The 15,937-nt window shown below is 46.1% G+C and overlaps 1 protein-coding gene across 1 annotated transcript in view; it reads left to right on the top strand.

Moving 5' to 3' along the window:
- The window catches only part of GFI1B (growth factor independent 1B transcriptional repressor), a 50,157-nt gene extending 40,919 nt beyond the window's left edge, over nucleotides 1-9,238 (top strand). The window contains exons 4-7 of the mRNA XM_077477597.1: nucleotides 764-1,029; nucleotides 3,176-3,313; nucleotides 3,709-3,874; nucleotides 6,013-9,238. Of these exons, the coding sequence (XP_077333723.1) occupies nucleotides 764-1,029; nucleotides 3,176-3,313; nucleotides 3,709-3,874; nucleotides 6,013-6,191 (749 nt within the window). The 3' untranslated portion in view covers nucleotides 6,192-9,238. The remainder of the gene's footprint in view (nucleotides 1-763; nucleotides 1,030-3,175; nucleotides 3,314-3,708; nucleotides 3,875-6,012) is intronic.
- The last annotated feature ends 6,699 nt before the right edge of the window (nucleotides 9,239-15,937 follow it).

The following is a 15,937-nucleotide window of genomic DNA, read 5'->3' as shown; positions in this document are numbered from 1 at the left end:
TGAATGTCAGTCTAGAGGAGTATTCCTAGGAGGGCTGTAACTAAGGCCCCTTTTACAGGGATGATCCGTTCAGGTCCGCCTGTCAGTTTTTCAGGCGGACCTGAACGGATGCTCCATAGAGGTCTATGAAGCTTCGGATGTCAGCGATGACAAGTCCGCTGACATCTGACCCGCTCCGATACGAAAAAGTGTGACGGAGGAAAAAGCTATTTTTCCATCAGTGATCGGATTGGGTGACGACGGACACTGCGGTCCGTCGTCACCCGATCTCCCATAGGGGAGAGCGGCGCTGTGACAGGTCCGTCCCTGCACAGTGTGCAGAGACGGACCTGTCATCTTCCTGCTCAACGGAGATCGCTCCGGCAATCCCCGCTGAGCAAGTGGATATCCACGGGGCGGATCAGCACTGATCCGCCCCGTGTGAAAGGACCCTAACATGCAGACTGCCCTAGGTAATGGCAAACATGCAATGTTTAGCCTCCATGATTTAAAGAACTGAAATCCAACAATTGAAAGGGAGAGTATGGCTGGGAAGGAAAGGGTTGGATGCTACAAGTCATCCTCTAAGGAAACAAGGTGAGCTCTGTCTGAATTGCTGCAGTTTCTATTGCACGCTGTTAGAAGCTCACAGTGAGCAGTGAAATCAAACAAAGCAATTTCAGCACAGTAGAGGAGCATGTACAATTATTATTATTCCAGTAGACTCTATTATATGGTTTGGGGAAAATCATTATTTTATTCTTCTTCTCATTGTATTTTCCAGGCATTTCCCTGTCCTTGCTTCCTCTAAAGGCCTACAGTTCTCCTGGTTTGTCCGCCTTCTACAAGCAGAATTTCTCCTGGGACTCCCTACATTCTGCCTACAGCTTCAAGCAAATTCCATCCCATCTACATCCCTCCATGCTGCAGCAATCTTTAAACTTGTACAATAGTTCTTCTACAACTAACTCAGAGTATGACCTTCCCCTTAATTACAGCATGGGGTACACCTCAGCTATGGAAACCTACCACTGTGTAAAGTGCAGCAAAGTAAGTTTGTGTTCATTGGTTTGTTATTCAAAGGTGGTGGTTGACCCTGCATGGGCTAAACATTGGATCACTTTAAAGTGGTTGTAAAACCTCAGACATGAAATATGAACAAAGCATATCCCTCTATATAGGGTTTAATTTCTGTCTGTTACTTTGTTCCTCTTCTATCAACATGAGTTTCTTCTGACAACATGATGATGACAGCTTTGTCATTAGAGTGAAACAGACATTTCTGATATCTATATTTTCTGCATGCAGTTCCATTTTCATTAACTGTAACAGCACAGATCTCATTGTATATTTTGCATGCAGCTATGCATGCATTAAATTGGGTCTAGATGCATTAAACGGCCTAGATATATGTAACAGAGATAGGGATTTTGTTTTGCTTTGCAGCTAAGGTTCTGCTATCACCCACCTGACCCACATCTAGAATAACTGGGCCCCCAAGCGCCAGAGGGCCCTTGTGCAGCTACACAGTATGGTATGTCCACCTCTGCCCTCATCCCCTGCATTTTGCATCTCTGCACCATCTCATATGCCCTATTCATGCTTCATGATCACTAATCACATTGCTTTAAAGTGGGGTGCCCCTTAAAAAAAAAAATTAAAGTCAGCAGCTACAAATACTGCAGCTGTTGACTTTTAATAATCGGACACTTACCTGTCCCAGGGTCCAGCGATGTGGGGGAACCAAGCTCCGCTCGCCCCCCCTACGCTCGGCAGTGCCAGCGCGAGCGGTGCCTCGCGCCGTGATAAGCCGCACAGTCATCTGGGATCTGTCACGTGTCCCAGATGACTGACTGCGCCGAGGGGAAGTGACGTTGGGTGCCCGGGCACTGAAGGAGGTAGACTACGAGCGACCCCCTAGCAACAGGCATTTAGAGTTGAGTTTAAAAAAAAAATCAAACTTTTTTTTTTTGAGGAATCTTACTCATATTTTTTTTTTTTGGGTGGAAACACCACTTTAAGGCAGTCCATTCACCATGATTTATTTAATAACACTGCAGTGGACCAATAATTTCACAAGATGGAAGCATCATGGAATTGTGTGAGAGCTTCATCTAAGGGCACTTCCACACTGGGGGGCGGGCATCGGTGTTAAAGTGCTGCTATTTTTAGCAGCGCTTTACCGTCGTTTTTGTGGCGCTTTTCAGCCGCTAGGCCAATGGCCAAAAAATTGTGAAAAGTGCTGGCAAAGCGCCGCTGCCCATTGATTTCAATGCTGTGCCTCAAAGATGCTTCTTGCAGGACTTTGAGTGTCCTGCCAGCGCACTGCTCCAGTGTGAAAGCCCTAGGGCTTTCACACTGAAGTGAGAGGAGAGGCGCTTTGCAGGCACTATTTTTAGTGCTATAGCACCTGTAAACCACCTCAGTGTGAAAGTAGCCTTATGCTGCTTCTGGGGGCAAAATGTTCCAAATTTTTTATAACAAAACACGCCCTGTGCTTATGGTCAGTCTCATTAGGCAATCATTTTAAAGACTCCCATATGGATGTTCAGAGGGGGAAGCAATTAACCTACAGAAAGGTTAAAAAAAATCTGACGGAATTTGGAGCTTTCTACCTTTTTCCTAGTTGTTATACTGATGCAATGTATTTAAAGTAAAACTAAAGGCAAAAATTTTATTTTTATTTTTTTTGGATAGAGTAAGGGAGAGTTATAAGCCCTGTCAATTATTTTTTTTGCCATCTGCATCCCATTGGGGAGATTTACCTTCACATCCCATAGCTAAACAGGAAGTAGGATAAAATCCCTACAAATTATAGGAATCCTTTGAGGACCCCCAGGTCAACGGGACTAGTGTCCCCATTGGAGAATTTCCCCTCTATTACCTTTCTGGGAACAACCAAAAATTAGAATTTTCTTTTACTTACCTAACGGGGGCACAAACAGCAATAAAAACCTAATAATAGGTGTTCTAAACCATCTCCATTCTATCCAAAACACAAAAAAAAAAAAAGTTTTGCCGTTTAGTCATACTTTAACACTTCCTGTGGAACAGACTAGGAGCAAGTGCTTTTATTGCTGTCCCTGTCACCATTGAAGAGATTTACCTTCATTTCAAGACCTGTTGGCCACACATGAAATCTAGTTCTAATTTGGCTGGAATTCCATTTTAAGGCTTTCTGTATATTTTCATGCAGGTCTTTTCTACGTCCCATGGTCTTGAGGTACATGTACGAAGATCTCACAGTGGGACCAGGCCATTTGTTTGTGAAATTTGTGGAAAGTCATTTGGTCATGCAGTGAGCCTGGAGCAGCACCTGAACGTCCACTCACAGGTGAGGACCAAACTGATGAACAGTTGGAGACTACCAGGTACAATCCCCTGAAATATGGGCACGGCTAAGTAGGGGTGGGCATGGTTTTAGCAGCACAAGGGGAAAACTTTAGTCTGTTCCTGTACGTGGCATTTTGTAATCTCAGACAATTTTAGCTTCTGATGGAGAATCTGACAGTAGCTCAGTGGCCACAAGTAAGATAAGTTAAAATAAACCTTTCCTAAAAGAAATATGAGGGCTACCCTTGCTGACTTTCCTTCTAAAATAATCATTGACTACCTATTCGGACCCTTTGGATTTAATACTTTCTGGGAACCTTCCAACCTCCACCAAAAATTAACTTACCAGTTTTAGTTAAAACTTTCCTTCATTGACTAACTTCTGACTTCTTTCAGGAAAGGAGCTTTGAGTGCAAGATGTGTGGAAAGACATTTAAGCGCTCCTCTACCTTGTCTACCCATCTGCTCATCCACTCTGACACACGGCCCTACCCCTGCCAGTTCTGTGGCAAGCGCTTCCATCAAAAGTCTGACATGAAAAAGCATACTTACATACACACAGGTAAGTGATCACTGAACATGTACCAATATAATGATAATTTTGTGCTGGAAGAACAGATTGCCTATCCTCCAATGGTCAGACCTCTGCTGACACACGCCCCCCCCCCCCCCCCCCACCATCACTGCACAGGCGTACATCTTGAAAGATCAGTATGCCTCCCAACTTTTACATTTGGGAATGAGGGACATTTCAGGTTGACAGTGACCTGCAGCGCAGCAGCAGCAAAAAGTGGGTGTGGTCAAACAGGATAGTGGTAGGGGCTTAAAAGAGGAGTATGGGTTTCTTTTTTTTGATTCATACTTACCTAGGTGGATACAGCACATCTCCAATGCTGCATGAGTCCCCCGGAGCCTCTGCACTGAAAACCGCGCGATCAAACACCGCTGATCACTTGGTTTTCAGAGCTCCGTGAGCAGAGAGCTGTAGACTGTCAGTCACAGCTCTCTACTCTTTTCCCTCCTCGCTCATTGGAGCGCTGAGCTTTGGAGGGGGTGGAGAGGCCGCCTCAGCCTTTCAGCAACTCGCTGAGAGGCAGAAACGGGTGTCAGTCTAGGCACCTTGCGGATCTAGACTTCCATTGTCGGGATGACGCGGTGCCTGGACTGATATCCGTGACATCAGCAGAGAGCTGACTTCAGTCTGCTCTCTGCCGAAAATGGGTCACAGGAGTGCAAAACGAATTGCACTCCTGTGATCCATAGGAGAAGCCCAGCCATGAGCTTTGGCTGAGCTTCTCCTTTAAGGCAGTGGCTATAGGAAACATGGGCTTCCTTGTGCCTATAAAATATGCTTTGTTTGCTGTGCCACAAGCTATAGTCTCAGGGATTCATATAAACATCATGTCATGTGGTTTGGTGGTCACAAACATGCTGCCATTAACAATTAATGGCACCCATGTGCATCTCACAAGAGCAGCATGGTTGCAAGCAGTGTAGGACATTGAACTCCCCTTTCCTGCACTTTGTTCCAGTGTAAACCAACCCTGAGGGAGAGAGATGTGAGAGAGAGAAAGGGAAGAATGGCTAAAGTATATGGAAGAAAGGAAACAGGGATCACTATGGTACATGGAAGGCAGGAAGGATCACTATGGTACATGGAAGCCAGGAAGGATCACTATGGCACATGGAGGGCAGGAATGATCACTATGGTACATAGATGCAGGAAGGAAGGATCACTGTGGTATATGGAAGAAAGGAAGGAGGGATCACTATGGTGCATGGAAGGCAGAAAGAAAGGATCATTATGTTATATGGAAGGTGGGAAGAGAGAGGATGAGCTCTGTCACAGGCTGTGTCCAGTCACCTGAGGCTGGCTGGTCTTCAGTGCACTGCTTTAAAATTCCCGCCCACACAACCTCTCTACAGACACTGCATCGGCTGCATGCCAGGGGTTGTGGATACATAGGACATGGGAAGGTTGTGGAGCAGACCTAGCCTACCTCCTCTCCCATTCTGCAGCCTGTAGAGCAGGTGAGTGGATAGAGAGGTGGAGGACTGTGCTGGCTGGGCACCGAGCGTGCCAGTCTCAGTTTTGCTAGCTGCAGCGCGGCGCACACCTACCGGCTGGATTAGTGAAGTCAAGCGACGGAACTGGGCTCCGCTGTGGGATTCAGCCCAGATTTGCGGGACACTGGAATTTACTTAAAACCCCCGAACGGTCCCGGCGAATCTGGGACGGTTAGGAGGTATGAGATCAGTGAACTGTTGTTTCTCCACTCCCAGTTCTCCAAGATTCTTATGCACCTGAGAACAGAGAGCAGGTGACTATAGCCATCTTTCTTTTACAGGGTAGTTAGAATAGGCTTGGAATGGGGATGGGAGGTTTAAGTTTAGTTAGTATTTGACTGGAATTCTACTTTAAGGAGAACCTCCCTGCCCCTGGCCCCTGCTGAACTGCAAGGGCTTGGGACCAGTACAGAAGGGCAGGCTCTACTATCCTATTGTTGGCCCTCAGTCTATGTATCTGAAGAGGTTTTAAAATGGACAAGTTACTTTACATCAGTATGAGCAATGCAAAGGTTTACTTTAAATTAAAATTAAGCTGCAGAAATGTATAAGTTCTCCATCTTCCCTCTGTGGGGGATTACCATAGTTCAGAAATAGTTGATTAAAGGCTCCTTTTTCTTTTTGCATTTTCAGGAGAAAAGCCACACAAGTGCCAGGTCTGCGGAAAAGCATTCAGTCAGAGCTCCAACCTCATCACACACAGCCGTAAGCACACAGGATTCAAACCGTTTACCTGTGATTTGTGCGGGAAAGGCTTTCAACGCAAAGTGGACCTTCGCAGACACAAAGAGAACCAGCACGGAATAAAATGACTGTTAACAGCAGCTCCTATCTGGGTATACAGGGACCATCCATTCTCTGACTCTTCACATGCAATCTGAAGGGGTTTTAATCAACCAGTCCTGCTTTTATCTTTTGTGAAGACAAACAAGGAGATCTCTGCAACCAAGTTCTCAGCTTTGCCCACCCACCCAGTCTATTAATAGAGGGGTCTCAATCCCTTACTGGATTTTTCTTGTAGTTAAAATATTACTTGCCAAAAGTTTTGTTTTTCTAGTTTTTGAGAGAGTGAGGAAGGTTGACAAGCTCTGTCAGATTTTAATTGCACATGTTTCAATTGAGGAGATTTCTTATCACTTCCTGTCTCAGATGTAGCACCAACCCCTGTAAGGGCCGCTGAGTTGTGTCCCAGGCTATACTCCTACTAGTGCAGCAGCAGTCAGGCAAACAGCAATTATCACTCCTCTGACTCAGAAAACAGTCTAGGGCAGTGATGGCGAACCTTGGCACCCCAGGTGTTTTGGAACTACATTTCCCATGATGCTCGGCTACACTGCAGAGTGCATGAGCATCATGGGAAATGTAGTTCCAAAACATCTGGAGTGCCAAGGTTCGCCATCACTGGTCTAGGGTTTGCCTTTCTTTAAAGTTTATTGCATATTTACTTGGATGGGGTTTACAGAACTGTGGGATACTCCAGAACACTGAACAGGAATGTGAGGAAACTCTTTCCTCTGCAGCTACTTCTAAACACAGTCCTTTGAGCAGTGGGACTTAAAGTGGACAGCACTGAGACATCATTAGCAATGTTCCAGTCCAGGCAGGCCATTAAACTTAGTGCACCAGGGGTATATAGCAGCAACAGTCACTAGGATCCCTCTGTCTGGTCTGTACTCACAATGTCCTTGGTACTTGGATATCTCCTTTCACGCTAAGGCAGACAGTTTCCTTAGTAGAGCCCCCAGACTAAATCCTCAGTGAAACCCCTGTGCCAGCTCTCAAAAAATTATCAGTTGGATAGACCCACCAGCTATGCACAGCTGGGACCTCGAAGAGGAAGGCAGGATCTTCAGCTGGACCACTAGGAAGGGCAGTAGCCCTTCTGGCTAGGAACCTCTCCTCTGGGGGGAAACAAACAAGCTTTGAGGCTCCTAACTATTTGTATACTCCCAAACCCCCATCTGGGCAAATTTTTCCAGGGATTGGCTGGAGGTGAATAAATATTCAGGTTGCTCATTTGACTCCCTGACCCACTACATTCTGGAAACTTCCAGAAGGTAGGGGGAAGCAATCAAACTTGCAGCCTGCAGATTCCAGAGCAACTTAAAACAATCACATGCTGCTTTTCTGATTACAGGAGAGCCACAGAACTAAATGTGGCTAACCAAACCTAGCAGTCTATCTGGGAGGGTGCTACACAGATATGCAGAATTTAAAATAATATCTCTTTAAAATGAGCTGAAATTCCATCTTTGCAGGTTTTAACAGAAGCATTGGGAAATTTTCCCTTATGTCTTTTTATATTGACAACTGTAAAATGTTGATTCCCTCCCGGGAGGTTCCAGACACCAAAGTCTCACAGAGGCTTTAACTCTTCCAGACTCTATCCAAGCTTTGGAAAAGGTTTTGGCTGTAGTTCCAGCGTATGATTGATTAAGTGATGTAATTTGTCATTTGTGTGTGACCCCCTAAGGCAACCCTGCCTTCTATCCACTTCCTTCAGTTAGATAATAATGTTTGGATTACCGAGGATTCATTATTCGGTCGTTGGGAGTATGTCTGTTTGTTTGTGCTATCCGATTGTGTTGCTGTAACGTAGATGGTCAGCAGAGTCCCTCCATTGGTATTTTAATGCTTGGAATTAGTCTCTCCTTAAAAACTAGAAACACCGTTGGGACGTTAATTCCTTGAATGTCTGAATGGGGGCTCAGTCCCTTCCACATGTAACCCACAGGCAGGGTTGCTGTAAGAAATCATGGAGCCCCATACAGCCTTCCTGATGGGACCCTGCCTACACCCCCCCCCCCCCCCCCCAAAACCCTAGAGGTTCAGCGGAATAGCGTCACTAACTATATCCACCTATACTCTGAAAATTAAAAAATAAATAAATAAAAAGGCCCCCCTTTTAAGCTGATGAGGCCTGCGCCCAGTACAACAGGACCTGTTGTACTGCCTTATCAGCCAGCAGTCCTGCCCACAGGTACTAATGTAATGTAACGCTTTAAAGATTCCAGTTAGGAAGAGCAAGAAGTTGAAAAATCTGTAGAAACAAAATGGGATAAGATAAGCAGTAAAAGTAATTTACAGAGCTGATTGATACGCCTGCCACATTTCTCAGGGGTTAAAGTACATTTTCTAAAAACTTGGACAATATAAACTGAACATGTGATGAATCAATGTATAAACAATGAAAACCTCATCAAAAATGAATATATCCAAAGATACAGGTAGATACATTTATATACACTTTTCCTGCAAAAAAGTGAGCTTGGCGTTGCCTCCTACCATGTCTATAGGCCAGTAAAGCCCCATACACACTATCAGATTTTCTGCTGATTTTTTCCTTCAGATTTACCAAAACCATATAATATGAGGTCAAACCTTAGGTGTTTCAATTTGTATGCAGGCCCTTGCACTACATGATTTTGGTAAATCTGAAGACAAAAATCAGCAGAAAATCTGATAGTGTATATGGGGCTTTAGCCTTCCAATCACTAGTTTGGCTAATAAGAGGCTAAGGAGGCAGGACAAGTTGGGGTCAGAGTTGACTTTTAAATAACCATGTAACTTCTGCTCCCTGTATTTTCTGATTTGACATTTGGAATTTCACTAAACAAATAATCTTTCTCTGCATTTTTTATTATTGGCTCAGATTGCATTGCCCGGGCTTGTGATAGGTCCACTTTAAGTCTTATTTACTGCCATAATGTAAATATTTAAAGGAGTAATTTGTATAACTATATTTATGTTTATATGTAACCTTCAGTGTCATTTTTATATCACGTGTATTAATAATTTGTTTACAATTTACATATTTTATTGTGTTATAGTGTTTGCAATAAATTTAGAGTATCACATAGTGGACTTTTACAATCTTTTTCTTGGAGTCTCGCCAATCAGTGACAGCAATAATAGGTCATATTGTATCTTCGTTGGGAGAAATTACTAACCCTAGGTTCACACCTATGCCTTCTTTAGTGCGTTTTGCAGAAATGCTCTACAGTCCATTTAACATGGTTTCCTATGGTACACTTTCACATCTATGTGTTTTCAGCCGATGCGTTTTTGTAAAGGGTCAGGGACTTTTTTCCTGCACCAGATTGCTCTTTGCATGTAATAGACTTCAAAGGGACCCACACCAAAAAGGCAAGTGTTGCATTATTGATGCGTTATATTATGGACTTTGCCCCCAGATTGTTGACCAATACATTCTGGGCCGCCAACATCACAAACGTCAGGCGGTGGAGCAGGGAGATGGTGGATGCCTTCGGCACGAGCAGAGCTTTTTTTTCTCTTTTTTTGGGTATGGCAGTGCGGCGGGCGTCATGATTGATGATGGATCTACACAAGAGACGTTGTTTTTATTTTTTAATAAAGGACCTGTCAAAAACTCATGTAGTGTTTTCACTCCCTTCCTACACTTTTTTGGTGAATGGTTAGGGGTACTATGTACTCCCTACTCATTCACATAGGAGGGCTGAAATTTGGGGGCCCCTTGTCAAAGGGTGATTCCAGATTCCAAATAAGCCCCCTGCCCGCAGACCCCCACAACCAGCGGCCAGGTTTGTGGGGAAGAGTCCCTTATCCCTATCAACACGGGACAAAGTGCTTTTGTTCAGGGCATGTGGCCTGGTATGATTGGGGGGGGGGGGGGGGGTGCTTGCTCATCCCCTCCATTTCCTGACCTGCATGCTCGAATAAGGGTTTGGTATGGATTTTGGGAGGAAACCCACATCATTTAAAAAAAAAAATTGCAGATTTTTTTATTGCTGGCAATTCTTGTTTTTACATTCAGCTGTCAGCGGGTTCACCCACTGACAGCTGCTTAAACCACCAGCGAACAGTGACCAGCACTGCTACCCAGTTGTATTTCCGGAAGCATGATAATGCCAGACCACCAGAGGACAGAGGGAGCTGTAGTTTGCGTTTCGCTATTCTTGGGGTTTTCCCATCCCAGACAGAGGAGGAGACTACTCCATCTATTCTGTGGAAGAAGAAGACGGATGGGGACCGGGGTGTTCCTAAAGATGTATAGGAATTTAGAGAAACTTCATTTTTAATAGATTCACCCTCCCTACCGGTGTTAGGGGGAGTGTTTTTCAGGCTTGGCAATTGAAGATCAGGGCCTGCAGGACCGGGTAGAGGTTATCAGTCAGGTATTTAGTCAGATCATTACTGATTTCAATACCAAGGTATCGAAACTTGGAGACTCTATGTAGGGGAGTCAAGTCAGATGTGGGGGGGCAAGGTCAGACAGGCGAAATAGGCTGGATTTACTCCAATTGATTTTAACCCCAGAGAAACTGCCCTATTTATCTATAATTGCCAGATCCGCCACTAGGGAATGAGAGTCATCACCAAGATACAAAAGAGCTGTCCGCATAATGTGATATCCGTTCTATCAGTGGTCCCACCTCTAGTCCCTTTACCTTAGTGGCTGTGCAGGGTAACATGGCCATGGGCTCGATGGCCAGGGCAAAAAGCCCTGGAGAAAGTGGACATCCTTGTCTCGTCCCTCTACATATGTGAAGGGGGGGAGAGGACACCATCAGCACGTACACGAGCTACTGGTGATCTATACAGCAGCTTGATCCAGCTAGCGAATTTAGAGCCAAAGCCAAATTTGGCCATTAACTGCCATAGAAAGTCCCACTCTACGGAATCAAAGGCCTTCTCTGCATCTAATGAAGCCACCGCCCCACTAGTGTTTTGGTCTCGGAATATTGCTATATTGCTATATTTATGTCTGTACCCTTGCCCGGCATAAACACTGTCCGGTCACCATGAATTAGGGAGGGCATCACTGCATTGGCCAAAATCTTAGTCAGGATTTTGGCATCCACATTGAGTAAGGATATGGGCCGATAGGTTGAACACAATTCTGGATCCTTCCTGGGTTTAGGCACTACAACGACCACAGCCTCCATCCAGTGCTTTAGTAAGCGTGAAGTGATAGTGCGGGCCCACTACTTCTAGGTTGGTCTTGTAAAACTCCATAGGGAGTCCAACGGGGCCTGGGGTCTTACCTGCCTGTAGAGATTTAATATCTCCTTGGACCTCTTTCAGCGTAATGGGGTTCTCGAGAGTCTGACTAGCCTCATTTGATAGGGTTGGAAATTCTATCGTGTGGAGAAACTACTCAACACAAACTCATCTAGGAAGTATGTTACCCTGGAGGTGTAGAGATGCTGATAGTACCGCTCAAATCTGGCATTAATAGTTATAGGATCTGAGAGTAAGGTACCATCCTCATCTCTAATGTTCGCTATACAAGAGCTCCCTGACCGTTCAGTTGCCAGTCAGGCCAGTAGTCTACCTGATCGCTTTCCCTGCTCAAAGATGCGCTGGGTCTGAGCAAGGAGGAAGCAACAGCAGGAAGCAGTGCATATTAGCGCCAGTTCTCTGTAGGCAGTAGGCATGTCAGCGTGCAATCCTTGGTCAGGGGAGTTTGTGTACTGAGCCTCTAATCGAAGAGCCCACTTCTCAGCCTCTGACAGTTCTAATCTGCACTCTTTCCTAGCTTTGGAAATATTAAACTGGTATCTACCTCTGGCATACACTTTGAACGTGTCCCATGCCATGGCTGGGGGAGCCGATTGGTCTTTATGTGTCCAATAGTCCCCAAGTTTAGATAGCATTAGTGGTTCCATCTTTTCATTTGTGATCCAATACCTGGAAAGTCTCCACAGTCCCACGCCAGCCGCCGAGTCTGTGCAGAGGTCCAGCATGACAGGAGCATGGTCTGATGTGCCATGTGGTAAAAGGGACACCGCATTCACCCTGGACAGCAAGGGGTCCCTAACTTAAATTAGGTCTATGTAAGACAGCATTGCGTGAGTTGCAGAATGACATGTAAATTGTCTACCATGCGGGTATTTCCATCTCCATGTATCATGTAGACCATATAACTCTGCCCAGTGGGACAACACAGAGTCGGTCGTATGACTAGGGCTTAACTTGTCAGCACTGGGGTTGGGGGTCATATTAAAATCACCCACCAAAATTATATTAGATGTAGGATAATTAGCAATAATAGCCTGTATTTTATGCAAGACTACCATATTTGCCGGCAGGGGTACATATAGGCCTACTAATACCACATCTAGTCTATCACATATAGCATGTATAATTACATACTGTTCGTCAGGGTCCAGATGGAGATCCACTAGCACAAAGGAAAGCTCCTCATGGATTAAAACACTAACTCAGCTGGAGTGAGAGGAGTAAGTCGAGTGAAAATAGGATCCCACTCAGGGCTTTTTAAGGGAGAGTATTCTGGACCCCATGAGGTGGGTCTCCTGGAGTATACATATGTGCGGGTGGTATTTCTTCAGGTATGAGAATACCAGGGATCTTTTGAATTTGGAATTTAACCCCCGCACATTCCAGGATATCACCTTCAGGGGGACCATATTGGTAGGGGAACATTAATTATACCTCCTTCACCATACGTACCTTCACCTAGACCCAAGAGCGAGATCAGATATACAGGCATTCCTTCCAGCAGTGTCTTTACCCCTGCTAGATATGTCAGAAATAAACTTAAGATATGAACATAAGCATCACAAAAATGACGAGATTGTACCGTTGAACAAATCCCATCCCCCCCCACCACACGCAGCCCCCTAAACTTGGGTGCATTTGATAACCCAAACAAGGCATGACTATCAGTCTCTGGGAGGCAATGCACCAACAGGGTGCCTAGGAGGCACAATAGAGATTGCACACAAATTGGACAGCAACTGTGCCGCCTGCTCAACTAACAGTTTCTGGTTTGAAAACAGGAAATTGTTCTCCCTGCAGGAAGAGTTATTCACCCAGGTAGTACTGGGGGCTCCTTCTTTGCAGCGAACCATAAAAAGGCGTATATAAAAGTAAACACAGGTATGTAAAACTGAGCATAAAGAGTAAAAAAAAATAAAAAATAAGTGAGAAGAAGGAATAGGTAGTATTGGATCAGCAGCCTCCAACTCTCTCTTTGCTGTAGTGGAGGATCGAATATTATCAGCATGGGTAAGAATCTCCCAACTTAGTGGGGAGAGGCCCCCTGCTTAGGAGTATGGCTAGCTAATGTGCCCAACGATACATTCAGTGACAGGGTCAAATGCAATGATGGGTTCCATATGTCAAAGTCAACGGGGAGAGGAGACTGTAACTCCCTCCAGCGGGGGGGGGGAGATTAACAGTGCAATAGTCAATGTCTAGGAACCATTAGGTGTAAGCGGCAGTGCACTGTATTGCACAGGGACTCACCCACCGGAGAGAGGGAGATGAGGCATCTTGGCATCCATAATATCAGCGCTGCGGGAGGGTCTCCAGCCAGTTGGCAGCTTCTTCAGGGATTGTAAAAAAGCGGTGGGTTTCCCCGCCTTGGACCCGTAGCCGGGTAGGAAAAAGCATGCTTTATTTCAAGCCTTTTTTGGCTTGAGCAAATCAGCGCAAAAGCAGAGCAAATCATTTGACCACGTGAAACAGGCTCTACACCTGTTTCACGTGGTCGAATGATTTGCTCTGCTTTTGCGTCTCCACGGAAAAATTTGGGAAGATCATCAGACGGGTCCCCTCAAAATGCAAAGCCTCAATCTTCCTGCTCTCCCGCAGCATTGTGTCCCTGTTGTGAAAGTTCAGGAGCCAGAGTATACATGCACGTGGTCGGGCTCCTGGGGCACCTCGGGCAGCCAGTATCCTATGGTCCCACTCTACTGCAAAGAAGTGGGAGAATGCCGCCTGGGGGAACAGCTGGCGGAGGAGGCATTTGTGAATGTAGCGGGGCCTGGGTCTTCTGATCCGAAGGTTGTTCTTCCGGTTGCGGTTCTCCGTGCCCTCAGCGCGATATTCAAGAGTCTTGACTTTAGTAGTGAGGGTGCAGAGGGAGGATGTGTGGTCTCTCAGCAGATCTTCAGTGTCTGCCACTCGGCACTCAACCTCTGTGTCAGGTTCTGAACTTTTCCATGTCTTTCTGGATAAGATCCATCTCCAGCTGCATGGTGTCTATCTTCCCCATCAGTGTGGTTTGGCAGATATTTATTGCCTGCATCAGGGCGGTGAAGTGACCCTGGTCCTGGATCACCGTGTCCGCTTCCTCAGTTTGGGATGCCATGTTGGAGATCTTGCTGAGCCCAAGCTTCCCGCCACGAGGTGGAACGTGGGCCGGGGACGGTTTCTTGTGCATGATAGATTTGCGCTTACTGAGCATACCAGTCCTGGGGGTTCTCAGCTGCACTTTTGTAGGTCCAGAGGTATGTAAGTCTGCAGGGAAACAGGATATTTAGCAGGCAGGGTAATGGAGTTCCTCAACTATGCATCCACTCCGGTCCCCATCTTGGACACGCCCCCACAACCCAATGTTCTGGCTGAGGGAAAAAAGGTTCTCATCCAAGATTTTACAATACATGGCTCCATCCATTGGCCCCTCAATGCAGCAAAGTCAGCCTGTACCTTTAGCAGAGAACAGCCCCAAAGCATAATGTTTCCACCTCTGTGCTTGACTATAGGGATGGTGTTCTTAGGGTCATAGTCTGCATTTTACTTCCTCCTAACACGGCAAGTCGAGTTAATGCCAAAGAGATACATTTTCATTTAGAGAAGGATTGGGAGAAAGTGCTGTGGTCAGATGAGACTAAAATTGACATAGTGTCAGTGTTGTGATTGCCCTGCTTGCTGCCAGATTCAGAATGCTGGTTTATCCTGCTCCAGCTTTTGAGCTAGCCTTGCATCCTGTACCATGTTGCCTTACTTCTGCTCCCCTTGTTCCAGTACCCAGTCTTGATTTCTACTTTTCTTGCACTGCTGGAGAGTAGACAAGTTACTGAAACTGATCCTAGAATATCATCTACCTTTACTAACAGCATCTTGACACAGGAGAAGAGAGTAATCCATATCAGTGGCGTCACTAGGGTTGGTGTCACCCGATTCCGTAAAACATGGTGTCATCCCCCCGCCCACCAACTATAGTCCCTCCTCAGGATATACCAACCCCGTCCATCAGTGCAGACCCCCCTCAGGATAAACCACCCCCTCCATCAGTGCAGACCCCCCTCAGGATAAACCGCCCCCTCCATCAGTGCAGACCCCCCGGGGATAAATCACCCCCTCCATCATTGCAGACCCCCCCTCAAGATAAACCAACCCCCTCCATCACTGCAGACCCCACCGGGACTAAACCACCCCCTCCATCAGTGCAGACCCCCTTCCATCAGTACAGACCCATCCCAGGATAAAACACCCCCCTCCATCAGTGCAGACCCCCCTCGTGATAAACTATCCCCCTCCATCTGTGCAAACCCCCCTCAGGATAAACCATCCCTCTCCATCAGTGCAGACCCTCCCTCCGGATAAATCCCCCCAATAAGTGCAGACCCCCCACCAGGATAAACCACCCCCAATAAGTGCAGAACCCCCTTTATGATAACCCCCCAATAAGCGCAGACTCCCCTCAGGATAAACCTCCCCAATAAGTGCAGACCTCCTTCAGGATAACCCCCCAATAAGTTTAGACCCCCCCAGGATAATTCTTGCCCAATAAGTGCAGACCCCCTCAGGATAACCCCCCAATAAG

Source organism: Lithobates pipiens, unplaced genomic scaffold (assembly GCF_037356315.1).
Source record: "Lithobates pipiens isolate NorthernLeopardFrog02 unplaced genomic scaffold, aLitPip1_a1.2 Scaffold_1, whole genome shotgun sequence".
In the NCBI taxonomy this organism is placed as follows: domain Eukaryota; kingdom Metazoa; phylum Chordata; class Amphibia; order Anura; family Ranidae; genus Lithobates; species Lithobates pipiens.
Note: the sequence above shows the minus strand (reverse complement) of the source record. Positions and strands in the feature narration are given on the sequence as shown.